Raw genomic sequence first — 27391 nt, forward strand, 5'->3', positions numbered from 1 at the left:
CTGGAACTAGTTTTCTACATGCCAGGTGCAAGGAGGAAAGAAAACTGCACCCCAAAAGGGCTAAAGTCACTTTTTTTGCGAAAGTCTAGAAATAAGTAACTGAATCCTGTGGTTACACAAAACTTAAAATTGTTCATAGCTTAAAAACATGGATCAGACCAAGTGTTTCACGTGCAAGTGACTTGCAAACATCAGATCCACTAATCTTTTAGTTACGGTAACTTGAGTAGTGCAGATGTTTATCAGTCACCTGTCAACACCATGACTCAATGTATATGAAACTCATCAAGTTTCACTGCAGAGGCAGAAAACCAGGAGCTCACGTTTCTTTTATAAAACAGTCAAAAAGGTTAGTGAACCACAAGAGTGTAACTGCTTCCAACCCTCAACAAAACTTGTGATCCAACTTTACACAGAAGGAAACAAAACGATATAGCACATTTGAATGACTCATAAAACCAGCTCCAGGCAAGTGAAAGATGTAATCAAATTTGAAATTTTAAAAAATGTAACCAAAGCAAAAATATACAGGATGCCCTGTAAATTTGGGGTTAAAACTCAGGAGTCATTAAGCTAAGACACAAAAACCACAATCTGTGATCACTGAGGCTCTCAAACTATTTTTCCACTATCTTAGTGGCTTTTTAAAATCCCCACTATAGCTTATGCTGTCTCCCTTAAATTACCAGCTGTATCAAATTAAATGCAAATACTCATTTTCACTCTCCTGACATACATTAATGTGTCGCATTGCTGTATACTTTTAAAAGGCCACTACATTGCACATCAGAAGCAGACTCATTTTAAGAGAGGGCAAGTAATCATGTTGTAAAGCAGACTGAAATGTCTAAGATACTTTGGGAGGAAAAAAGTATTACACAAAGAGTGACATCTTTCTCTCTCCACTGTCTCAGCAGAGAGCCCAGGGTAAGTACACTTCCAGTTTAGGTACCTCAGCAAGATGCCTATATTTAGGTAGAAGGTACCTGCATGCAAGTGTCACAAAACGTGCTAAGCGTAAGAGCAGAATGTCTAACTAGTGTGGTATCACATCAGGTGGAAGGGGGGCCACTTTTGACCCCCTCCCCCGAGTCAAACACAGCAAACTTTTCCATGGAAAAAGATTAAAAGTCAGATCAGTACTTCACTCAAACACAGCAATCAATGATTCAGAGAAAGGGAGAGCAGTATATGGGGACTGGGGAATGAATAAGATGGACTGTGCCCAAAGCAGTTGATGTTTTATCTTTGTAGCCAGCAGGACAGTGTAATAGATCCTTCACAGTTAAGCTGCTATCTGTACCACAGGAAGCGCCACAAAGTTATTGCAAAACACTAAATTAAGAACTTAATTTACTGGGTCTTCTACTGCTCATTTATAAAGCAGTCCACTGGTTAGCTAAAACATCTTTTTTCTCCGGTTTCTTTTTTTGGTCTCAGTGCAATGCAAAAGCTCTCCCTTTCAAAATTCACACGAGCCCTAGCGTATGACACATTCTCATGTGCTGCTCAGTGATGCTTCACTTACGCTAAAATGCACGCAGAGTTTTGCAACCTGATGAGGTGTGGACACTGGAAACAGGGAGTGAACCTACTTCCTGTTGCTGTGCTAACCAAAGCAGACGATTTCTCATTAGACTCTCCGCATAGGGAGAGAATGGTGTTTGCTAAGGTGTCAGAACTGCCCTAGCATTTTTACTGCTATGAGAAATAGATTTTTAATATTGCTCTCAGAGAGGACTTGTTTTTGAAAGGAAAGTAATAGAAGCCTATGGGCCAGATGCTCAGCTAGTGTAAAGTGGCAGGAACACATTGACTGCAACGGTCACGTTGACTTGCATCAGCTGAAGACCTGGCCCCAGAACGCTTTATGCAGCAGGGAAGCCGCACCAGCACACCCACCGGCAAGAACCAGTTTAACTGAAAGGAGTGCTTGCCAAGCTGCGTCTACATCAGAGGGTATCCATTCTGCTGGACTGTTTTTTGTATCTGTTCCTTGCTTGAGCTGGGAAGCGCAAAGAGCCAGGCTTTGTGCATTTCGTCTATATACATACAGAATAGGAATCCACAGCAAAATACAAACACAAATGGTAAACTTCCATTCAAATCCTTGTTCTCTCTTACCGCACAGAAAGCTGAGTGTAAAACCTTTGCAAGGGAAGCCCTCGAAGAAGGGCCTACCACAGAGGTTGAAAGCCAAGTATACGTTCTGCTCATCTGTGTCCTTATTTGAGAGTTATATATGTGCATACTATGAAAACATTATTTACAGAAAGGTAGCTACTGAAGATGAGTATGTGAGAAATAAAGTGGGCAAGTGTTTTCATGCACGTATGAATCTCTGTAGAACCATGAAATAAAGTTATTTTTTTTCTGATCAATACACTTCCATCACAATAAGCCAAAGATGGCCTGTCAGTATATGTTTCTTTATCCCTTCTTCCTGACATAATGAAAAAATAGCACCCATTCTGAGAACTCCATTTCCCAAGAAATCACAAAGCTCTCCTGGCAGATTTTCACTCCCACACATACAGTTCAGAAAGTCACAAAAGTCAAATCAAGGTCGGACAGACTGCTGTCACAAACATGCTTCCCAGGATAAAAGGGACCAAGTGAGTCATTTTTTCACGTTACCTAACAAGAACATGCCAATAACATAGGTTTTAGAAAAACAGCAAGTTTCGGAAATCAGTTATTTTGTGCCTTTAAGTAAATGGTCACAGTTCCTCCAACTTTTCCCCCCCAAAGTTTTGCATGACACAGTATCAGTTCGTGCTAACTACAGACAATATTACTAAGCACTGTCACAAATCAAAAAAGGGATCTATTCCATACAGTAAGGAGTACACTGGTAAAACAATTAAGCAAAACACTAGTACTTACACTTAACTTAAAGCATATGCTAAGTAGTTTTGCCCTGCTGCAGATGTGTTTAATAAATGTATAAAGATCAAATGGGTAGCCACTGTAAAACAAGATTTATGAAGCTGCTCTCAGCACTAAGAAAAAGGAAGCTAAAGATTTTCAAAAACATTTGCATTAGTATTACTTTTTGAATCACAGCATGACATGTAAGGTCTAAGTCACACAGTCAACAGTTTCAATATTAGGTACCCAAAGGTACTAATATGGAGTGTGCTGGTGTTACTTCATACCTGTGTAAAAAGGTGACCTTTTAAAATCTATATTACAACATCTAAATAAAAATTATCAGTTTTCATAGATGAAAGTCCAGTACTACCCAAAGCCAGTAAGATCTACATTACCTTTAAAAAAGTCAGTCTTTCTTATGTATATACAACTTTAGCAGCATACCTTTACCTAGGTTTGAACCTTAGCCCCAGAAGTTCAAGAGCGAGCCTCAGAACCTCCCTCTGCCAGGGTGGGCCAGTCCAACAAGCAGCTGATCCCTGCCCGCACACTCAGCCCCACACTTCTCCCCTCCCCAGTCATGCGTGTGAACATAGTTACCACAGAGGCTGCTTTTCTGAAGACAAAATTTATATTAAGAAAAGTGTCCAGGACCATGTATACCCAGCCAGAATATTTCAAATAAGGCATTATTAGTACTAATATTATATAACTGCTAAGTAAAGTCTTTACTTAGAAGACAATAAAGTCCAAAACAGTAGTTGCATTTTCTTTTCATAAAGGGCAAGATAATGAAATACAACTAGCCAACAGGATCAGTCATCCACTGAAATATAGAACCTGCCAATAAGCTCAAGATTACATAAAAAACTGATGAGCTCTTTTAATTAAAATAAAGCCCCTTTATTTTCCTATTATGACGCGCAACAGATTTAGTTACATAAGACTATGGATTAGTATACCCATGTCAAACAGCTTCTTGGCAAAAATAAAATAAGTTCCAAATATTCTAATTTTTATAGGAATACTGGAAATCTCAATCATATCAGAGGTCATTTTTTTCTGATAAATTACTAGGTATAATTTTAAACACTTTGACACTGAAGTGAAATAAAAGAAAATACACAAATTAGTTTTAGAAAGTAGCAAGTTTGCTAAACTACTATGCAAGATCCACAACATGCAACACTGATTGTATGAAATTAAATGCAAGGAAAATGCTCTGGAAGCATCTCGTAGCTCAAATTACCACAAGAAAGGATTTGATATTTTTCATCATATTCAAAGTCAGCAGATGACTAACAAAACTCCAGTACTTTTCTGTCTTTAGGCCTAATTCTGCATATGCGTCCTACAAGTACCTTCAGCTCCTGCTGACTAGAAAGGGTAGTGATAGCACACAGCACTTAACAGCACTAAGCCTTTCTGTTCTTTTCCTGTAAAGAACCTAGCAGAGAACAATTCAAATACATAACTACAGAAAACAATGCATGAATGCTTACAAAATGTATGTATATATTGTCTGTATAAAGAGTAGTAGCTTATACCCAGTTCTCAAGTATCTAATCTATTTTTTGTTTTAACTGAATACCTACAACAAATCAGCAAAAAATCAGAAAATTAAAGTTACTTTATTTACATTCTTTTGTATTAGACTGGATTATAAACTTGAAAAGGATATTTTAAATAAGTAGTGGCATTGTACTGTAGGTTACCAACTCTGACATATTTAACTGTTGCACAAGAAAAGGCTTTTTGTTCTTACCAATAAATTTCTGAGGCATTGAGCTTTTTCGCTTTGCCACGTTGCTTGCTAGCCTGTCCAGCACAAGGGCTCTTTCACTCCCCATCTCTGCCTTGATGTGCCTTGCCTCCACGTTTGCTAGTTTGGAAAACGTGAAAAGAAAAAAAAATACGTAGGTGAAAAGGAAAAAAAAAGAAAGAAAAAAAAAAGGAAGAAATGAATGGTTTAATCTCCGGAGTTTGCCACACTAACTGGGAGGAAACAGTTTGGAGATCTGATGTAAACTTGTTTTGTTGCTTTTTCTGTTGTTCTTGCTTTTTGCGTCTTGGGCACCAGTTGCGGTCAGTGGAACCAAGCATAGAAACACACACTAATCTTGCAGTCCTGAGCTCATGCAAGGAGAGCATAAACCATACAAAACCAGTATGTTCATTAGCAAGAGGAAGTGTAAAATAAACAGGCTGGACGGGTTGGTTACAAAACGTAGATGGAGATACAACCTCTGTTAGCCTTTCTTTTTGATTCCGAGTAACACTGTGTGACACCTGCAGGCTGACACAGTTCTCCAAAACTTCAGTATGAGACATGCAGTCCCTTTGTTATACTTAACATCAGTCATACATAGATGTCGTCTTATCTGAGCACTAAGAAACTCATACAAAAATATATCAATATTCCATTAAAATAAAACCATAACCTTTCAGTATTCACTAACTCATTTTTTCAAGTCTCATTATCACTTCTTCAGTCATTTCCTAATTGCTACAGCTGAAGCAAATTGAGAATATTTTCCCTTTGGCACACTTGTAAGCATTCTTATTAGGTGTTCTAAAGCTCATTAGAAGATCCGAAATTTCTAACTTTAGAAATACTGTATGTGCTCTAGGATCTCTCACTTAGGCTAGGCCATCAACTGTTTTAAGCACCTTACCATTTTCCAGAGTTCTCCTTCAGCTCTGTTAGCCAGTGCCCATCATCTCACGGAAATTACTGCATGCTCTCAATCTCATGGAGGCTGCACAGGCTTTTGAGCTGGATCAGCCAAGCTGAAAAGGGCTGCCACCTCATCTCACAACTGCCAGACTAATACCGAATATAACCGCTGCAGCTCCCCCCCACCCCAAACTTGCTCTCCCCTCGAGAACAAGTATCAGTAGTAGTAGTGGCAGCAGCCTTTTATATTAAAGTAGCACTAAAAATTGCAGGATTAGGGACCACTGTGCTGAAAACTGTACAGACATTAGGAGACTGCACGTATCGTTAAGAGTTTGCTATCTAAGTAGAGGTAAATGAGGGTGAGGAAGGGAAGTTTACCTTCCCAAAGTAACACGTAGAAGGTTGAATTTCATGGCAAAAGAATCCTGGCTGCTGTGCTATTGTACTATTGCACATGGATACTTTAGCTACATGAAACATAGTCTGTATAACAGAGAAGTAATACCAGAGGAAAATGATACAAACACTTTGGCATCACTGCAGACCTGCTAAGTACAGCTTTATAAAGTATTGGACTTTAAGTTTGCTAAGTACAGCAGGTGATAAAAATGTAGCATCATCCTTCCATAGCTTACTGTGCAGCATTGCCCTATCATTTCAACGTAAATTACACCTTACTTGTTTATTATTACTGTTATTGATATCAGATGAGTTTCAGTCAGTACAAACCATGACTCACCAAACCTCAGCCATAACTATTTGTTAATGTTTGTAGAGTATTTTGAAAATGTAAAGTGCTTCATAAGTGCTCAATGTCACAAAAACCAGCTATGAATATGACTCAGGATGGATGGGATAACAGGGCTCAGTTCAGTACTATGTTAATCTGGTTTCACGAGACTGTAACCCCATGATATACATAATAACCTGACTCTCAGAGAGCAGGCAAACTCAATGCCTTAAAGATAACAGTATCTTGCTTTTCTATTATGATTTTTATTCCAAATTATTCCAATATGTTTAGAAACATACATATACGTACATACATACATATATAGAGAAACATATATAAAAAGACAACAATTTCACCAACTGCTAAAATGCAATTGCTTCCAGCCTGAAATAGTACCAAGACACTACCTAATAGTTTACACAAACTGAGGCAAAATATCACAGTCAGTTGAAACTATAAGGGAAAGTTTCTAGACAAAATCCAAAGTTCTGCCTACCTAGCTCTAGCAAATAACATTCTGAGGTTTTTAACTGCAGGACCTCTATTTAAATTTCATACTCCAAAAACTGAAATATTCAACATTTCACAATACAAATGAGTCTGGTACTAATTCAAAGGCAAAGACATCTACCCTGAATACCCAGTACTACTTCTGAATACTTTGAATTATCTTTAGATAACTCTAGTTCAAGGTTTGAACTAGATCCCAAACCCAGTAAGCTTGTAATTTTGGCAGGATCCTTGTACAAGCCATTAATAGTAGTAACTTAAAAAATTGACAACCCACAACTACCCAGAACAAGATAATAATATAAACAGTGTTATATATCCAAAACCTTTTACTGTAAAAGAAAAAGCAAAGCAAAGAAGAACACAGTACATCCCTGTCAAAATAGAAATACCCTGGTCCCTGCCATTTCTTTCTTTGCTTTTCTTATTTTTTCCTTCTAGTTCCTCTTTCCCCCCCATCTTTAACTTCAAGAGCCATTGTACTATTAAAACTTCGTTTTCATTTCACATGCTCAGAATCTTTATCTTCTGACAGAACTCAAAGAGTGGAGTTTCTGCAAGTCATCTTAGCCAGCCTTAGAAACACACTGGAAGTTACATGTAGCATCTCAGTGTCCTACTTGTCTTGTCAACGTTATTTATGTGCCACCGAGGGAACTTTATTACATTAGTGTCAAAAGGGCAGACAAGTGGCTTCCTGCAGAGGTAACAATAGTTACTGTCTCTTCAGCAATCTCTTCTGAGCAAAGATTATTGACCTACATAATACATTCTGAGACATCTGTAAATATCAATCTCCTAGCTTGATGTCTGTCTGCCATTTTATTTTAAAGCTAAGGGTCTTTTCTTTCACATTAAGATTTTCTACTGCTTGTCAATGGCCATTTTTTCCCAAAGAAATAAATCATCTCTATTTATGGATCACAAAAGACCTTTGATGATGTCTTCCTAATACAGCTTTAGGAAAACACAATCTACTTCTATTGAGACAGAGTTGAACAGTGCTCTCTCCCACAATACTGCTCTCCCTATCCAGAAGCTAACTTAAAATGATCTCCTCCACCTTCTTCTTCTAGACCATTTATTAAACAATCCAAGAATAATATTTAGTAATTAGGAAGCACTTTTCATCACCCAAAATTCACTAAAGACTTCTTGAAGAAAGAAAGAAATACTTAAGTCCTATCTCTCTCTTCAATTACTTCACCCACTGGAAGATTTCACTATATACTATGCCATTTAAGTTAAAGAACTGATTACCTAAATATATCATGCATTGGGCATACGACAGCTCAGAAACATCTGATTTTAAAACGGCAACCATCTAAAAATAAATTTCAGGCTGGCCTGATAGAAATGGTCAAGTGCTTTGCCCAAAGTTACACTTAGAATAACTGAATAGTGATAAAGGAAATCTAAACTTCCAAAGCATTTAATCTGTTTCAGCCTGTGATCTTGAAATCCCCTACAAGCTAAACACTTCTGACAGTCACAAGCGTTGCATGGTCAAAAGAAAGTGGTCAAAAAGCTGCATGGTCAAAACACAACAAAAACTCTAAGGATGCTGAAAGAAGCACTGCTAACTGAAGAAATTACCCTCTTTCCTCTTGATCAGACCTGATGAATGGTCTTACATGGGCCACTGGAAATTATATGAAAAGTCAAGCTCCTAACCATGGTATTTTACACAACATTAGGATGGGGTTCAGTTCCGATGCCCTGACCACTTTCAAACTTCGGCCACTGTCTCCTACTTACCTCACAATCGCGGCTGCTTATGGTTTTTACTGTGATTACCATCTGAGATTTCTCTGCAGCGCATCTGAGTCTTGCTGCCCCCCTCAGTAGTGTGCACATTTCGGTTGCAATCTTTTGTGTATAGAACATTTGCGGAAGAAAATTTTTATGCAAGTGTGATTTATCTATAATGAATGACTACTTGTGTTTTGTTGTAATCATTAGATGACAAGCCACCTCTTCATAAAACAATGTTGTCAACTAGCCATAATGTCAGGCTGCAGATGTACAGAAAGTGGGTACTTTTCTTCCAGCCCAGAATGCTAATAGACCATCATTTAGCCTATACTAAATTGTTTCCACAGTGTGGTTTCTGTCACACCGTAACTGTGAGTATAATTTTTAGAGCGTGCGGGCATCGTTAACAAAACCCTAAAGTACAAAGCAGAGCTCAAATTAGAGGCATTGCTTCCTGTAGCATCTATGTGTGGTCATCAAATAATGGAGAGTGGAACACAGAGGTGGGTTATTGTGCAATGAGAACAACGTGACCAGAGATTGTTATCAGGGATGGAGCAACGTTCTAACAATATTGTCACATCAAATTCTTTTTTTTCAGAAATATTTCCATCCTGTTACATTTGGAACATGCAGACCTCATGCTAAAAAGCAATCAGAATGGTAACTATGGTCCTGATACTTTTCAATATTTTAATTAATCATTGGATGGCATGCAGAGCATACATTTAAAGATGACCCCATATGGGAAGGTTGCAAGGACTTCAGAAAAGAGGACTGAAGTTCAAAATGAGGTAGGCAGGTAGGAAAGCGGTCAAAAAAAATCAAAAAATGATGTTCACTAAAGACAAGAGCAAAGTGCTACACTTAGAGGAAAAAAACAAACCAAATGCACCAAATGAGCTCTTGAGATCCTTTCCAGCCTTACTTTTCTATGATTCTGTGATGTAATATAGTGCTGATACCAGAGAATTGAATGGAAATGCCTCAGCAAGATTGGAGTTCCTGTTTTTAATAAAACTTACTACTCCACTAACAACACTGCAGTATTTTTAAAGTGTGAAGGTCTTAAAGGCATAGGGCATAATCGCATCGTGCTGAACTGGAAATTTACATTTCCTTTGTGACCAATTTAAGGCATATCGTACTACTTTAGTAAGTAAGTACTATATTGCAGATTCTGGATAAGTGAAATGTTACTATTCTGAAATGAATATAAACTATGAGAATCATTTAAAAGCAGAAATCTATATTAGGTATCATGTTTTCCATTTTCACGTGGTGGACATCTCAAAATGATTGCCATCATGGGAGTTTATACTGTAACATAAAACCACAGTTACAGTATGTAGGGGTTCTCATGAAAATCAAAACTTGCTGACACTCAGATAACCACTGACTTTTACTAATGCTCTAAAAAACATTACTTGCTGAAAAGACGACCCTCCATGAAAAACTAAAAAAACCTAACTTCATTAAATCATTGATTTTTTGGCAATTTTTGTATGTGCATGTGTCAAAGTCTGATACCTCAACCTACTCGGCACAGGGTAACAACTCTTGCACCCGCATAGTTATCATGTATCAATGGATCTTCATATTGTTTTTTGGGCCTGGCTTGTGATGATGCCTGCAGATTTTTTGCTTGATAACAAGATCACTAAATACAATTTTGTTCTTATTAAAAGGGCCTTACTTAACACTGCCATCTGTCTAAAATTAATTTTACATGTTTTCTTCTTGGAAATTTCAGTCTAACTTTTTGCTTGAGAAGAAAATTCTACTTGAAATTCAGAATCAAAAGTAGGAAGCTTGACACTTTACAGGGTTTTCTAAGGCTACACAGCAGAAGAATAGGAACTTGAATTCTGATGTTGCAGTTTTAGCTCTGTTATGGATCAGTTGTATAACTATTGGGCAAGTCACAACCTTTCCCTGACTCTCTGAATGGGAAAAGTCATTCTTTCCTGACTCACTGGCATATTGTGAGACTTAAATCAAACAAGTTCATTTTAGGATTTGAAATATTCCAGTGAAGAAGGCTCGAAGAGGACAGCAGTTATTTTTTCACTGAAGTGTTTTCAGAAATCCAGCATTTAGATCATGGAAAGAAAATAAAGCATGAAGACTGTGTGTTTTGATCCATCTTACCTTCATCCTTTTTCAAAAGCAGCCCTACACCCAAGAAGCCCTTTCCCTCTGATCAAAGATCTTCAGGATAATATTCCATTTCCATGCCGCTAATACTTCTGTAAATTCTAACTGATTCTGACCAACAGTTCTTACTCTAAAGAAAAGGAAGCATCGAGTGGACTGACATGTGAACAACTGCTGATAACAATTATGCACATCAACTCATCCAATAAAATAAACCTCGTAATAGCATTAATATAGGAATAATTTAGCCTGTGGTGAGTGTCACCTACAGAAATGCTGCATACAAGGTATTTCAGATGTTTTATTCAAAATAATTGTGAAATAAAAGTGTGATTAAAATAAAAGCATTCTTTAGCTAGCTGCCTGAGGGATGCCTTAAACTAGACCCCTTTATAAGGCATTGCAGCCCCTTAGGTTACTGTAAATGACTGTAATAAAAACTGTTCTCAAGCTATAAATTAACAGCTTACCAGATGCCCTTTTTTAAGCACTGTAATGTAAGCACACACACACACACACAAAAAAAAAAGCACTGTAACATGATAAACTTACCAGTCTCACACATGCCAGCATTCTGCAAATAAGTACGACACCGCTCCTTGTGCTCCTCTAACGAGCTTCTTTGTTTGTAGCTTCTTCCACAAAACTCACATTTGTATGGCTTTTCCACTAGAAAAACAAGAGAGCAGAATAAAATAACCACAAGAGACTAATAAAACAATGTCTTTCTGACACTCGAGTGTATAGTTACTGATAACATAACATTCGGCTCTTGGAGAACGCTTTAAATTTCTATAAAGTTTATGAGCACTGTAATTATCACAAAATTAGGTTACATAAGGATGAAATCCACCAGACATGTAGGGTTCCTGCAAGATCCTCTTCATTCTCTAAGCTCAGCACCACAAAAGAAGAGGACTTAGAATTAGACACTGTTCCCAGGAGCTCAGGTTCCTAGAGCCCTACTCCAGTTGACTACTTTTCCTGGTATAGCTTCCCTAGGGAAGGCTAACTGTAACACTGCTAAACAGGGATGGCAGCTCTCATAACTGCCTGACCAAGGTCTGTCTATACAGGATTTTTTAAGGATTTCATGAAATTGATCAAGTTAAACCAAACCAAGACCTTTTGTGAATGTTCTCATTTCATTTCCAAAGTCATTTATTGTAAAGCAAATATATTCCCAATTACTTTAAGCTAAAACAAACCTGTTTTAAACTAAAGATATCCACAGCCTTTCCCAGTGCCTTACATAAAAAGACCAAAACACTCCCTAAATTATCTCATTATTCTTTTGCGCACAGACATTCCCACACACATTATCATTCCCAAATCAGTACAGTGCAAATATGGCTATCCTTACATTGTATACTGTGCAAAAGACCATACTCCCTACTGCTAGTGCAATTGCTCATTTATTATATACTTAAGGAGATTTTCTTTACAGCTTTTAATAGGCCAGCTCCTAAAAGCTTCAGTCACAGTAACCACCTGACGTGTTTGAAGCACGATGTTTTTATCTCAGTGTCGATGGGGGACAGTTACCACTGCTGTGCTGGGTCTTGGTCAAATCAGAATCTCATTTATCCATGTCAGATAATCTCACTTTTAACTTTGATTCTTTGTGAGGTTAAACTTTTTTTTTTTCTGTGAAGTGCAGTGCAGAGATAATATCTATAATTTAGAATAAATGCTTTCTTTCTAAGCCTCTGTATAGAACAGGACATACACAAAAAGTACGTGCAATCTGGCTATTAAAGAACAGGATTAACTGTGATGAGTCAATTTACACCTGGCTTGTTACTCAGGTCACCTCAGCTCTATGCCTCCACTTCTATCTGCAAAATGGATGCAATACCCTAACAGTCTTGAAAAAAGTTAGCATTGGTTAAGCATGTTAAGATATTCGGATGAAAGGCACTACACAACAGCAAGGTATTAACAGGCAATAGAGCAATGCTGTCCTTGATTACGTTCCTCAAGCTATCCTAATGGCTCAGGATTGGAATGGAAGAAAGCCCCAGCAAAGCACGTCCTAGCTACTGCACAAATTCAGAGGTTGCTAGCTTAGCTATCTCCACTCATCTACAAACACCCAAGAGTTATGTTGTGCAAGCAAGTATTGAGGCTAGGCCTTTTCTCACAGCACTCAGCTGCCACAGGAGGTTTCCCTATGCCCTCTATCTTCATTAACATCAAAGAGCAGAGCCGAGTCCCAAGACAGTTGCGTCAATACAACAGGTAGAATGAGGGATCACTGATACTTGTCAACTCTTCGGAACTAGACTGGCTCATCAGACTTTGCCGATTGACCTTTCATCTTCCACACCTAGTGTCCTAGTGACACACATTTGAAACACATGAAGTGTCTTTGAAGTCACTTACCAGAATGTGTCCTTAAGTGACCTGTTAGCGCATCCCTCCTTTGGCAGGCATAACTGCAAAGATGACATTTAAAAGGTTTTTCCCCTGTATGTAGTTTAATGTGGCGGAGGAGGTTACCCTTCTGAGTAAAGGAAGCTCCGCACTGATTACACTGGAATGGCCGTTCACCTTAAAATGACATACAAAAAAGGACATTTAATGGTTATGTGGGTATCACACTATCCTCACACCCTTTTCTTTTTGGAAGAGGAAAAAATGAGATACTGGATCAATTTCTTCCTATAGGAACATACACAGCCCTTCCGCTGACTTCAGTGGGAGTTACATGCAGCTCTGGTGTCAGAGCATCTCATAATATCTGTTCAACTATGGAAAACACCATACAGATTTTCCATGGAAATAAGTGTTCTGCAGGAGGCTGATTCAAACATGCTAGCAATTAAAAAAAAAAGGCCTCATCTTACTGAAGGTCTAAACCTAAGATGCTCACGCATTTGTTGCCAAATTATAGCACGAAGAAATACAACACAGACTGGAAATGGCAGCACAAAAACAACCTAACTTTTGCTTTGTGACTGACATACTTAAGAGACATAGTGCCTTTCATCCAAAATTCTTAAAATGCCTCACAAACATGCTTTTACTTGTATTCTACCTTGATAAGAGAAAAGGTATTATTCTGCAGGTGGGTAAAGCAAGGCACAGAAAAATTAGTAACTTGCTTAAAGAGCACAGGTGGAGTCAAGGACTAAATGAAGAAATCTTGACTTTGGTATCCTTCTTTTAAGGAAATGGTCTATATTACAAACCACCCTTTCAGTATTTAGTTCTTGCAAGAATAATATAGAGATATTTACCAGTGTGGCTACGCTTGTGAACCATCAAGACATTGAGGCTAATGCAGGCTAATCCACAGATATCACAATTCATTTTTCCACTAGCTTGCCTGATGTTGTCGTATGAACCAGAATGTCTTTCCAGTTTAATGCTTTCATATTCATTATATTCTCTGGGATAGGTGTAAGGTATTTCAGATTCTTCTGCATTTTCCATAGGCTCTGAATTTAAAGCACTCTCCTCTCTTTCATTGTATTCACCTTTCACTTTAACCACATCATCTGCAGGTAAAACAAAGCACAAAAGTGAAAAAAAAGCTAATCTTAGACACCATGAAGTATCTTAGGAAGAAAAAAAACAACACAGCAAATTACACAATATTACATTAAAAAATCACCCTACATTTTTTACTTTATCTCTGAGAGTTTCAGAAATGCAGTTGAGACATGAATCTTCAAGGTCATGTCTATTTGGTAATAGTTGTAATGAGATAACCTTTAAAAATGTTGACCTGCCTGTTGATTAGAAGGAAATTATCCATCAAAATTAGATTCTAAAAGTATAATGCAGTATGTAGCTCTGCTCTTGCAATTGCAGGGTACTGTTCAGGATTCAAAAGAAAATACTCACACAATTCACAATTAGCCTATAGGAATTAGTGTCATGGAATGCTTCTGTAAATTCAAAATACAGAAGGCCGCAAATTAAAAAGGATTCTTATGCGTTCATGTGAAACCTGTGGTGCTTGAAGCATGTATATAAAAATGTCTGATCCAGTATAAGACTTCCAGTGTTCCCAAGGTATTGCATAGCAAAAGAGCCCCTTTTACTTTGATTGTCATCCCTAATCCTAATCAATAATCTAATTTTCATTTTCAATTGCAATTTTTATCCAAAGATTTCAAATGTTTGAGGAGTACTGAATAATACTGATACTGGTATTGTAAGATTACTATTTGAATAAAACAAGGCAAAGGCAGGGTAAAGATTTCCTAATAGATAAATTTGTCCCAAAAATGTTAAAAGATTTGTCCAAAGTCACATTTCGAGCGTGTGGCAAAGAACCCCAAGAAACTTGAAGAGCAGCATGCAAGGCCTGCTGGATCTCCTTCTAGTAAATACCTCCGAGTAGGTTCCCAGACCTGTAGCAGCTTCCAGGGAAAAATGGAAATCAAAGACGTTCTCTTGGATTAATGCAATTTCACAACAAGATGGGAATGGAACAAGTAGCTAATAATTTACTAACAATAATGCTCCCGTGTAAAAATATAAGCAAGTTGGTCACACTATATAAACAGCTGATGATTCCTGACTTACATGGCTGAATTTCCTTTCCACTATTAACTCTACCATTACTAGCACTTGCATTAAAACCTTACCAATTGACAGGACAGATATTTTCAGCTTAAAGCTGATTTTTCTGTGAGGACAGGAGCTGGGTTATGCTTGAAACTTGAGTTATGCCTCAAGCTACCAAGTGAAGAAAAGTACTAAGAGATAAAATACATAGTTTCCTGTTTGAAAGTATTGTTCTCATGGCCACCTGCTCTTCTCTCAAACTGAGGGTTAGACAGTTAAATATGGCACTTAATCACTTGTCCTTTCTCCAAAGTACAGAACATGGACTACTGAATATGTATTAGCTCTGGTTCTGAGTAATAAACCACATCAAATGCAGAGAACAAACAATGGGTGATAGCGAAAATGAGGTGGCAACATAAAAGCAGCACTGAAAAATAAAAATCTGGCAACCAACACTTTCATGAAATCAAAATTTTCAGCTATAGTCTGGGGATAAAAATCACTCCTCCTTCCTCAGTGCTTGCACCAAGTCCAGCCAATCTATCTTACCTTGGGCTAAAGTGGGGTGGAAGAAACAACAGGCTGATAATTATTTTATTCTGTAGAAGAAACCATGGTAATACGGAAAACTCCAAGAAACTCCTTTTAGTGTTTTCCCCAGATGATGTTGTCCAAAGGCAGCTGTTTTTTTCTCCAAATTTTGTGGGGTTTACCTCCCATCATAGATTTTTTTTTTTTAAATAAATAGCTCAGCATTAGGGTTGGCTGTCCAGATCCCAGAAGGACTTGCACAGGCTTTGATGTTTGCTCAGAGTCACATGGACACCTAGATTCACCTATAGATGTGCCATTTTTCTCTGCACCTGCTTCAGTACTAGCCTTGCTTCACATCCTGACTCCTATTTCCACTGAAACAGGGTTTCCTCTGCATGCAGCATCTGCTGCCAACTTCGTCTCTCAGATGTTAGGGTGATCCTACTCTCAAAACTCTTTCTAAAGTTAATTTAAGCATCCACTTCTATCATTTTAAGGAAAATTTATTGCCAGTTACTGAAAGAAGCTTTCGACAGAATCTCTTTTCCAAAATAATGTGTTTTTTGTTTTTTTTTTAAAAAAGGAGGCAGTTCCAAAATAATTTGTCTCATCCTGCACAGAATGTTAAAAGGAAGTACACTTTGCAGCTGCACCTTGTTGGTACTTTCAGAAATGATTTCAATTCCCACTTTCTATTTAACGTCTCACCTTTCATCTGTATTAAGCACAATTGCTTAACAGTGAAGGAGTAGCTGTAACCTCCAGTTGAGAGGACTTCTCTACCGTTTTCTACTGTTTCTCACCACAAGTTCATGGTTCACAACTTTTCACTCTTTTACAGAGTTATGTCAGTGTTCATGTAGTACAGTATGAATGTCATCTTGATTTCCACCTGGCAAGCACTTGCTGACTGGCATAAAACGGGGAAGCCATCCTACGGTTCCGCTGTGGAAAATAACTACCTTTGCATTTTCCATATTGTATTCTGACTGCTGGCAATGTTTTTATTTTCTTACAGCAAATGAGAAGGATGCACCTGAGTTCTGATCAAGGCTTTTCCACCACTGCCTCCCCCCAACAACCATCACCACCACTCCAGCTGTCGGTGATATCCCACCAAAGCTTGAGTGCTTTTCAGTTTGCATGTAGGCGTTTAAAGAACCTCAACGGAAAAATTCAACTTCTGATGACTGAAAACAACAGACAGCAGAAGCCATTAAGGAAGAGGCTTTTTCACTGAGTAAGTGGTAGACTAGAAATGCTGGAATTCTTCTAACCCAGCACGCTGGTTATAGTTCAGAGCCTAGTGCTTCTACTGGGCCTTTCTGACCTGTTGAGAGAAGACAACGACACAGAAGAAAGCTCTGGTACAAGGCAGTCCAAAGAGAAGATGGCTCAGTACCATCAGTCTATAATTAACCAAGTGCAAAGGTCTGAAGCAATCCAATTCCATTTTTAGTCCCAGACTTTTGCTTTGCATACTGGCATGCACAGGGAACACTTTGAGATCAAGAGAATGGCAGGGGTGTGGAAAAGTTTGTATTAATGTGCTTAAAAAGCACATCAGCATATTCTGATGAGATTAGTGAGTTACCAGGCTGGTCCTCCTTAACCCAGGGGAAGGTGGCTGTCGTATCAACTTGAAAAGGGAAATTTAAGTGAAGAGCACCACAATTATCCCTAACAGTACTAGCAAGGCTCCCTGGGTTGAAAAGAGAAATGTTATCATCTCTCCTGTGCTTAGGAAAGTAAAGAAGTTAAAAGACAAAAAATCATTCATGTGTCCAACACAGGTAACTATTTTTCTTGAAGCAGTTCATGAAGGTAATATACACTGCAGAAAAAAACTGTAGATTTTACAAAGTACTAGCTTGATGCATTAAGGCTGATGCACATGGTTTCATTTCCTGGGGAGATGATTTTAAGATGAAAGACATACTCCAGAGTAATATTTTTGTTTCACCTGAAACACTGTAAAAACAATGGGTTCTGGAAAAGATCCAAAATAAAGCTGTGGTGGCAACTTCAGACTGAGTCACCACACTAACAGTGCATGTTTATGTTCTATAAAATGCAAGAATAAAAAAAGAAGTCAATAACAGCAAACGATTAAAAGAAGCTGGAGTGTTATCTTAGCGATTCTAAGAGGAAATCTCAGAAGGAAAAACCCCCAGTTGCTATATTTAATCCAAGACCTTGTCATTGAATATAAAGAAAAGAATGTAAGTTTTGTGCTGTTGTTAAGCAAAGTTTGCTGGTAGTGCTATGAAAAGCACAAAGAATAAAAACCAGAAGCCATTAAAGACAACAGCACAAAAGGGTGATGTTGCTTAAGTGTTTTACAAGGAGTGGGGTCATAATCATGAAATCCTCAGCACATGCAAAAAGTCAACTGGATAACAAAGAAACTTAATCATCTTAATGTGGCATTTTAATGATGCTGCTGATTTGCTATGCCAATTCAGAGATAATGAGCCCCTAATGCTACAGATGTTCAGCCAGACTAAAGGAAAAAAAGGGAAAAAAAGAAAAGCTTTTCTTGTATGCCATTTCCTAACTATCCAATTAAACAAATTGTGAAAGCATATAAATAGTTTACCAGGTTTTGACAGCTGTTAATAGGATTCAGATGCTTAGACTACTGAAGAACAAGAGAGTCTCATATGTGTGTGTACTGAAGAATTCTTGTGACTACCTGTATTTGACAGGTATTAATTGATGAATCATCACAGCTTATCTCCACAAACTGTCCCCAGGAATAGTAGTACAAGTAAAAAAGTATTAACATACACATACTAGTTTTTGTCCCCTCACAGAATGTGAGATTCCTTTACCAAAATCAGCTCGAAATAGAAGTGCCATACACTGCAAAACTGAAAAAGTCAGCGGAGTTTCCAAACTAAAGTCAGAATCCTGCATATTTATGAGAAACACAACATATACAATGGAATTAACACAATGTGTGGGAGAGATGTCATGAAAAAAGAAAAAATCCCTAATGACTACTTAGAGTTTTGGTTGGATGAACTGCAAACATCACTAAGTTGAAAATCAATGCTATACCTAAGTTACCTTTTTTTTCTTAAATAGGAAGGAGAACAATTTTACATGACCTATCTATATTGAAAATTTGGAGACTAAGTAATGGAGATGTAAAAGCATTAAGGTTATAAAATGTGCAGTGCCACAAGAGCAACATGAGATTTTTTTTTTTTGAAAGAGAGAGAGGCAATACTGTCAGGGGAAAGCAACTTTTCTCTTTATCATTCTTCTAATACCACTGCAGACATCAATTCTAAGGAAGAGAAAGGAGTTCAAGACTTTTAGCCCAGTCGGGCCTTGTTTCTTCCACTGATTACAGTGACAAGATCAGTTTATGACAGTGGCAGAGATGCTTTTATGAGATCATTTGTTTGCTAAGAAAGGAAGAAGCAACCTCCAACTACCAGCTTTAACTTAGACAGCAGTGGTAACAATAGTACCAAAGATAGTGGCATGTTCCTCTTCATAGCTAAAAATACACATGTATTCCCTGCTATTACAAGTACAGAGTGGATGAGACTGGAGCTTGTCACGCTCCGGCATCCTCACAGTTGAAATACCCTTCTTGTGCCATTCATTACAGGCCAAAGCAGGTTCTTCTGCAGTGAAAATCTCAAGTACTGCACTCAGCAGGTTTGTTCTACATGGCACTGGAAATCCACAGATTTCATGTCCTTGACTCACCAGAAATAATTACTTAGAAGTACTGGCTCTTTGTTTTTATTTTATATTTAGCTTTGTCCCTTCCAGTATTTTTAACTTCTTAGCATGATTGGTCCGTATCCATGTTCTACAAAAACAAATATCTATTTTGTTTAGACACTGTATAAAGCATACTTGAAGGGTAATTCCTAAGTGAACCAGTGCAGTATGCACCTGGTGGAAATTTCACTTCTAAAAATAGGAGAGAAACTCTCATAATTCCCCTTCGTGGAATGCATGCTCTATGATAATTAAGTCTCCCTTGTTTTTATTGTTACTTCAAACAGAAATAGAAACAAACCACATTGAAATGCAGCACTGAGAACTGCAAAAAAACAGGCATCATTTTCCAAGCATTAGGATGTGTATCTTCTACTTCATTAATACCAGTGTCTTTTTATCATCAAAACAGAATATAATTCGTTATACAATTAATTACAAAAAAGTGTCACATATCATGTGCTCCAAATTCATGCGAACCAGAAAACTTGAATTAAAACTAACTGCTTCCTAAAGCATTTTATTCAAAGGCACACAGTTTTCTTTCCTATACAGATCTGCAATTTCATATCTGATATTTCCCATCTATCGTCAACTGTTTGCCCATTAATAACAACCTAGCCTTTTTTAGGGCTTCCTCTTAAAATATGTTAAAACGATACTTAACAGAAACACTGATAAAGGAAAGATGTTATCCAAAACTAATTCCAGTTCTGGTAGCACTCAGACAGGACAATTGTACAGCAGCACCAAGCAGCACTAGGCCATGTTTTAGGGAAGGAAATGAAAAACAATGCATCTAACTGACACTACAAAAAGAATTTGGAGAAGCTGAATGTTCTTACCTGAGACAGAATGTGACCGCAGACTAGAAAACTATGGTTAGTACTATGCTAAAGTTATCATGGGATTTTTTTTTATTATTACAAAAAGTGTCAATTGCTTTGCCTTTTTTTCCTCAACTGCCCATAACCTTTAGTATTACACAGGATAATACTGAATCAGACGGAAGGGCATCCCATGTTCCACGGCCTGCAGTGCCCAGGTTTTTCCATACACCCTCCCAGATGAATTTTGCTTCATTGATGACACCTGCTAACATTATCCTTTCAAACCTTAGTATCTTATCTTTAAAGTCTCCCTCTTAAAAAACATATATAGCACAAGATGAAACTGTATGAGTTCCCTTCTGTTACAGTTAAGATGACATCAGTCATAGAAAACATTTCTAAAATCACAATTCCTAAAGTCCAGAAAGCCTGATACAGTCACAACCGTTAAATCAGACTTCAATTAGACAGTTAATCAGAGAACATCTGGACCTAACAGTCAGACTGAAAAAGGCCACATGTTAAATTCAGATAATAGCCTTCATTAGTTATATCAAGGGACCTATTACTAATATGACCACTCAGGCATGATCATCTCTGGTCAACTGCTTTTTCAAATGAGCTTCAAATCTGAGAAGTTGAAAGTATAGCTTTATGTAGCCTTTTTGAATTCATTTTCCAAAAGCCTTCATTACAACAGGATACACTGTTGTCATGCGTTTCATACTAGAAAACAAATACGGAGTGAAGAGAAAATTTTGAACAAAAAACCCAACGAAGAAATCTGTTCGTCATAAATATCAGTGGAATTTTAACACCCACAAGGTGAAGCCAGGAGCTTGTTTTAAGATGTTGCTTAAAAACTAAAACATCACAATCTTCATAAAAATAAATGTATCCATTTCACTCAACTATGAAAGAATTTCTAGTACTAAATATTCCAGATTTAGAGGCTTGAATTTTAGGTCACAAATCCACCCTCTCCAACTTTATATTTTTATAATTAAATACCTATTTATTATTTTTAGCCTGGTCTTCCATGGAGGCTTATCCATTCACGCTCTGTTCTTTTAATAACATTTGGACAGAAATGCTAAATTCAGTCCTATTTGGCAGAGGAGAAGGTTTCTCAAAATTACTCAGTTTTGACAACTGGCCTGCTCAACAGATGGCCCAGGAGTACGTGCACCTCTTGAAACCACTCCTGGAGGTGGTGCTCCAGCCTCAGGAGAAACAGTCAATTGTGCTTGGTGCATTTGGCAGGTGAGACAAAAACATACTGTTCAACAACAATACATGCAATTCCAGGCTAGCCAGCTGGCTGCTCAGCACACTTACAGCTCTGAATTAAACAAAGTTCATAACGGCTCCTGCATAGCAGCAAAGGGAACAAAAATAGGAATAAGAACTGGAGCATGTGAATGTAGCGTGATGTAAATTGGTGCTGAGAATATGGAAAAGCCAGCTTGAAGTACCAGAAGTAAAATATGGTGTTGAGCTCACACTGTAATTCTGCATAATTCAAAGTCAACCAGCCACAAGATACAACTCTGAAAACCAAGCTTCGTTAGTTCCAAAGCTCATGGAACCACTTGTTGCATTTTAACTGAGTTTTGACTCTTGTGGATTTACTTCTGCTTTCCAACACTTTTCCAGAAGCACATACAATAGCAGACCTTCCCCTTAAACTCACACCTTTTGTGCCAAATGTGTGGACTAGTCTGGAGGCAAAACGCGAGTCATCTTAATTTCTCCTTTCCATCAGCCCGTGTTTCCAAAAAGGGACTATTTTCTACAGTGACATGTGATCTGACTTCCTAGGGCCATTTTCTCACCTCCCTTCATTTACTGCTGTATGCTGTACAGGAGGGAGGGGAAAAAAAAAAAATCAGCTTAGTTACCCTGGTCTAGATTTTACTTCAATGCCAAAGGAATAAATATTTCTCCCTCCTTTTATTTCAAGGAATTATTTTGTATGAATCTGCAAGTTATACATTGGAGAACAAGTGAAAAAACATGCTTTAAAAAGGTATGGAAAGAAGTCTGTAATCTATTGAATGTCACTGTGTATCCATTCCCTTTTTGAGCTTTGTCTTGTTTGATAGCTGACACTGATAGTCAGATGTCTCAAAAGCAAACCATTCTATTTTCCTGCTAACTATGATGGCTTATACAGAATAAGGAAATAACTGCACTTTTCCGACTATTTCAAGGCAGTCAGAATATCTGAGTTTCCGTATCTCTCAGCCCTAGGTGCTCTGGGCTACTGACTGCGCAGGATAATCCAAGGTGATGTCAATCATTTACAAGCTGTAGTGACACTAACTCATGTTGATGTCATTGAACGTGCTTGGCAGCATTCCTGCTGTTGACAGTACAGTACTGTAGAGCTAAAACAAAGTCAAGAGGATCTTTTGTTGATAACATTAAGATACGACCTTCAGTTCATACATAGCCACCAAAGCACAGAGACTTGACACAGTTAAGCAGTACAGACTCCTTGCCTGGTTTTAACACTTACAGAAATCCCCTGGTGAGTGAACTTCTGCAGCAAAGTACTGCTGATGTTGTGAGATAACCCCTGAGTCCCATGAGCGGTAGGGCTCGATCTGGGCTTGGGAGATGTAATATTCTGATAAAAAACGGCACTTCCTTTTCAAGCAGATAAGTGCGTGTGCTAACAGCACCACTGGAACCTCAGTGTGCGCCGAAGCGAGGGTTTGTCAGCCTCTCCTGTCTCACTCCAGCCTTTTAACCGCCCCCTTTCACACACCTAAATGCAGCAGCAATTAGCATCCATAAACCACAAATGTGGCTTCTATTTCTTTTTATTTCACAACCATGAAAGCTAGCTAACATTCATAACACTGAAAAAGTTGTCGGCCTCAACAGATGAGGGAATTAAGACATAATTAAACACTTGTACTTGACTGACTCCCCTGGGAAAGAATTTTTTTTTATTTCATTTTTAAATTAAGGACTCTTCAACTTTGGCCACTCAAGGTTGCAGTGGTGGGTGTGCATAAAGAAGCAAGGGAAATTGAAATCCTTCCCCAGGTATCTGTCTCATTATTTGTCTCTTTTCTGACTAGATACAGGAAGCATCATGGGAACAGTGCATCTTTATGGTTGTGCACAGACATACACCATGTGCACCACAGCATGCAGCTTAATTCCCTTGGGGCAAAAAAAGGTTTTTGCTTTTTTTATTCTCCATCAAGCTTTTAATTAACATATTACTACAGTCTTCTGTTTGCCCTATACTTAGCAATCATCATAGTTGAAGCCCTTTTAGAAGGGGTGTATGATACGACAGGTTGAATTGTGCTCGTTAAAAGGAATCTTACTCTGTTGGTTATAACACAGACAGAATGAACAAAACAGCCAGTGTGTTTGCACATGCACGGAGAAGTACAAATTTGAAATCGTTAGCTGCGAAAGTGCATTTTTTTCATCAAAAGAGCACCAGTCCTAATGATATTTTGATGTTACACACCGGTTTAGTCACTACCTTTATGAAATTTCTATAGCCTTTTGACAGGATTGCAGTAACCCTTTCTGCAGACCTAACATAAAAGGCTCCACCAAACCAGAGTTAGACAGCATCTAGACTTGACCAGTCTCCATCTTCTGTTCAAAGTCTCAGAGTGAGTTCCCAGGATGTATTCAGTGACACCCATTAATAATGCAAGAGCCACAAGAAAAAACAGTGTAGCTAAGAATCTAGATGATTACCACTTAGTATGAATGCTTAACCATGAAACATGGAAAAATCAGACATAATCATATTGATGAAAGATACTGTTATAGATACATATTAAGGCAAGGGAAAGCAGACTGTCAAATGCTTGATCTCACTATTCAAGACAGTGGCATCCTGCTCTTAGGATGGCCCTCAGCAGATGGAACAAACCCTGTGGGCATGGATCATGCATGGCTTTGGGATAAAAAAGGAGAATTTTCTGTGTAGTATGCTATCATCAGTGATAAATTGTGAAAGTACAGATAATGAAGTGGAATTGCTCACTCTCGAAAAGAAGGGATTGTGGATACTATGATTAATGAGAAATTCATATAAGCTTTTCTGCTTGTTTCTTTCTCTCTTCACATTTAATATATAATGAGCATATTAATGGATCATAGCAAGATATACACAAATTTACAAAACAGTTCATCTGGCAAAGTGCCAAATGTCAAAATTTTTTTTAACAGCCACACTTTTCACATGTAGGCAGAAGGCAATTAACTTTCAAATAGCCTTCATTGATACTGATATTTCTATTCTCTGATTCTGGAGAATGCTATGTATTCACTTTTATGAGGGTTAGTTTGATTTTGAGGATAAACAAAGTGGAATTCATCCGCCCAAGTTAAGATTCTACAATGTGGACATCTATACTGAGCTACTCTCCACTGGCAAAAAAAGGAGTCCTCATAAGCAGCAGCTACTTTGGGGACACAAGACAGTTCATCCTAAGCCAGGCATCCAAATTAGTGCACACTGTTTCTCTCCATTGACTGTAAAGGAAGGCCGGATACTAGTTCAGTTATAGGTACCTACAGCAGTGGTGTCTAAGTGAGATGAATTTAACCCTTAGCATGATCTCTTTCACTAGTGCAGCACTTTCTCCAGCTTTTGAATCATTTTATGCTTTGTTAAATAGATAAAAGTTTTATTTTTAATAATTCAGAATTTCAAAATCTGAATCTTTTGTTTTAATCCAAAATTAAATCACCACATTTATGTTATGGAAACAAACAAGGCTAGCTGGCTGACCAAAACAGAGGCAATCCTTTAGCGATTTACTTGATTTATGCGATATGTAAACCCTACCTCAGAAAACTACTAACCAAAGCCACAGACATAATTTGCCTTGACACTAGTATAGCTCCATGGACATGCTGTACTTGAGAGGCAACATGAAACTGGTAAAACCATGTCTGTCTTTTCCTCAGTATATATACCACATCCTCTACCAGGCAGCATTTTTCACTGTTTGTGGTTGAGAACTGGCATAAATGAACACACTCTGCTCACTGGCAGGAATGTTTATTAATGCTGTGATTTCAGTTATGAGCTTCTACATCAAGAAAGAAATTGAAGGCCTCTTGCTCTGCATATCTGCAATATACCTATACAAACTCCGGACTCCAAGGTCCTGCAAGGCTGCTAGGAGCGCAGGATCTGCTTCTTTTATCTATTCACTGAAGAGGTCCTAACAGTTTTTAAAGATGCACAGAAAGATACATTCATGTAGGTTCTCTTTTAAAATAAAAAGAGTACATACTGCTTTAATGTTTTACTTGCATCTTTATCTTCCTTAAGAATAGAAAGTGTTTACTTTGAATTAAACCATAAACATGGGGAGCTGACCAACCTTTTCTTTCCCCATAGTTTGAAGTAGGGGATTGCCTCTACATTTTTAATTGTACAAGGCTGAGTTGTTCTATGAATTTGAAATAACCTGTACTCTTTCCAAGAAAGAAATTTGTCTGATTATTTTTAGATGGCAGAGTAGCTTCATAATATTGATAAACAAGTGCTGTCCTAACATGTGCATTTGTCATAGGCAAACTACTACTTCTCCAAGAAAAATTTCCATGAGTTAGTTTCAGTAATAAGAGATTATTTTTGGGAGAATGAGTCCACATGCAGTTAATTACCCACCTATCAGATAAATTGGTTTATTCCACATCTCACTATCTGAAGCTTTTTCATTCCTCCAGACATTATATTCATGACATAAAACATACTTTCTCCTCCCTATTATGATCCAATAGGTAAATAGTATGTTAAAAACTCTAATGGGAAGAAACACTTTTCTTAGAGAGTCTGTATGCTACAATGCACATTAAAAGAGATCATCATACATGCACACTTTTTTTTACATCTATATTTCATAGATCCTGTATAAGTGACCTTTATCCAATGCATGTGAGGTTCCCTGACAGAAAATAGCTGCTCCTCTCTGTTATCAAGGACTAAATGTTAAAATGCTCTAAACTGTAACTGCATCTTTATTCCTTTCACAGGCATGCAGGCAAAAGGGAGCCATGATCCAGAATAAACTTTTTGATCATTACCATAGCATAATCAGATGAGTAAGAGGACAAAATGTAACTATTAATTTTCATCATTCAATCCCCACTTTACCTGCTGCTTCTTGATTAGACTCATTGTGTTCCTTCATCTCCTCCACATTATCCATACTTGCCATTTCCTGGGATTTGTTCAAATTACAGTCTTTCAAAACCTCCTGTCCTTCTGAAAAAAGGGAATTATTGAAAACAATTAACAATTTATGCTCCAAGAACATTTCCAGGCAATTACCTCAAAGTATCTGCAAACTCCCAATATTGTTCACAATGCTCATAATGATCTTTTTATAAATGCATTAGATTGCAATTTGGCTGAAGGGATTTGCTTAGATCTCCAAAAAGTGTATAAAAACTCTTACACAGAGTATGCATCTTTAAATAACTCTTCAGCTTTTGCTTAGATTTAACTATTCTGGCGATTGTTCTAACTGAGAACAAAACAGGAATGAATTCAGTATACATAACTGTATATGTCTTATTTATTCCAATAACTGCTGATAACAGGTAAGCAAGCAAGCTCATCAAAGCATGGAAAAGGAATCACAACTTAACTTTGTTCATTTGGAGCAAAACATTAATCGCTCTGGCCCCAGTCCAAGAACCTGCTGAAGCACGTGTTTAATTTGAAGCCTCTTTGAATGCAACTGGACTTTTAGGCTTATTTCACACATGTGTTTTTAAACATCAACATTATCAGAAAGTTTTCTACTCATCACTACGGCAGCAGTATGTCCCAGTATTCCAAGACTCTTATCTGAAGGAAAACCATAGTTGCAGATATAATAAAATTTGAGTGAAATTTTTCAACCAAAACTCCTTTCATGAAATACTATACTGATCAACTCAACATTTTGCATATTCCTGTAAGTTTCAGCTATTGTTTAAAAAAATCAAACTGACAACGTTTTCTTCAAACAATTCTGTAAACTTTTAAAATTCTAAGCAACATTT

The 27391-nt window shown here is 37.7% G+C and overlaps 1 protein-coding gene across 5 annotated transcripts in view; it reads right to left on the reverse strand.

The window, feature by feature from the left end:
* The window catches only part of IKZF3 (IKAROS family zinc finger 3), a 38482-nt gene that overhangs the window by 4298 nt on the left and 6793 nt on the right, over window positions 1-27391 (reverse strand). For 3 of the 5 annotated variants that reach the window (XM_026117852.2, XM_026117851.2, XM_026117849.2), the window contains exons 3-7: window positions 26496-26606; window positions 13952-14212; window positions 13095-13262; window positions 11262-11378; window positions 4640-4756 (exon numbers count right to left, since the gene is read on the reverse strand). In XM_026117852.2, the coding sequence (XP_025973637.1) occupies window positions 4640-4756; window positions 11262-11378; window positions 13095-13262; window positions 13952-14212; window positions 26496-26606 (774 nt within the window). The remainder of the gene's footprint in view (window positions 1-4639; window positions 4757-11261; window positions 11379-13094; window positions 13263-13951; window positions 14213-26495; window positions 26607-27391) is intronic. The other 2 variants (XM_064524734.1, XM_064524733.1) reach the window with 2 other exon arrangements.

Source organism: Dromaius novaehollandiae, chromosome 22 (assembly GCF_036370855.1).
Source record: "Dromaius novaehollandiae isolate bDroNov1 chromosome 22, bDroNov1.hap1, whole genome shotgun sequence".
In the NCBI taxonomy this organism is placed as follows: Eukaryota; Metazoa; Chordata; class Aves; order Casuariiformes; family Dromaiidae; genus Dromaius; species Dromaius novaehollandiae.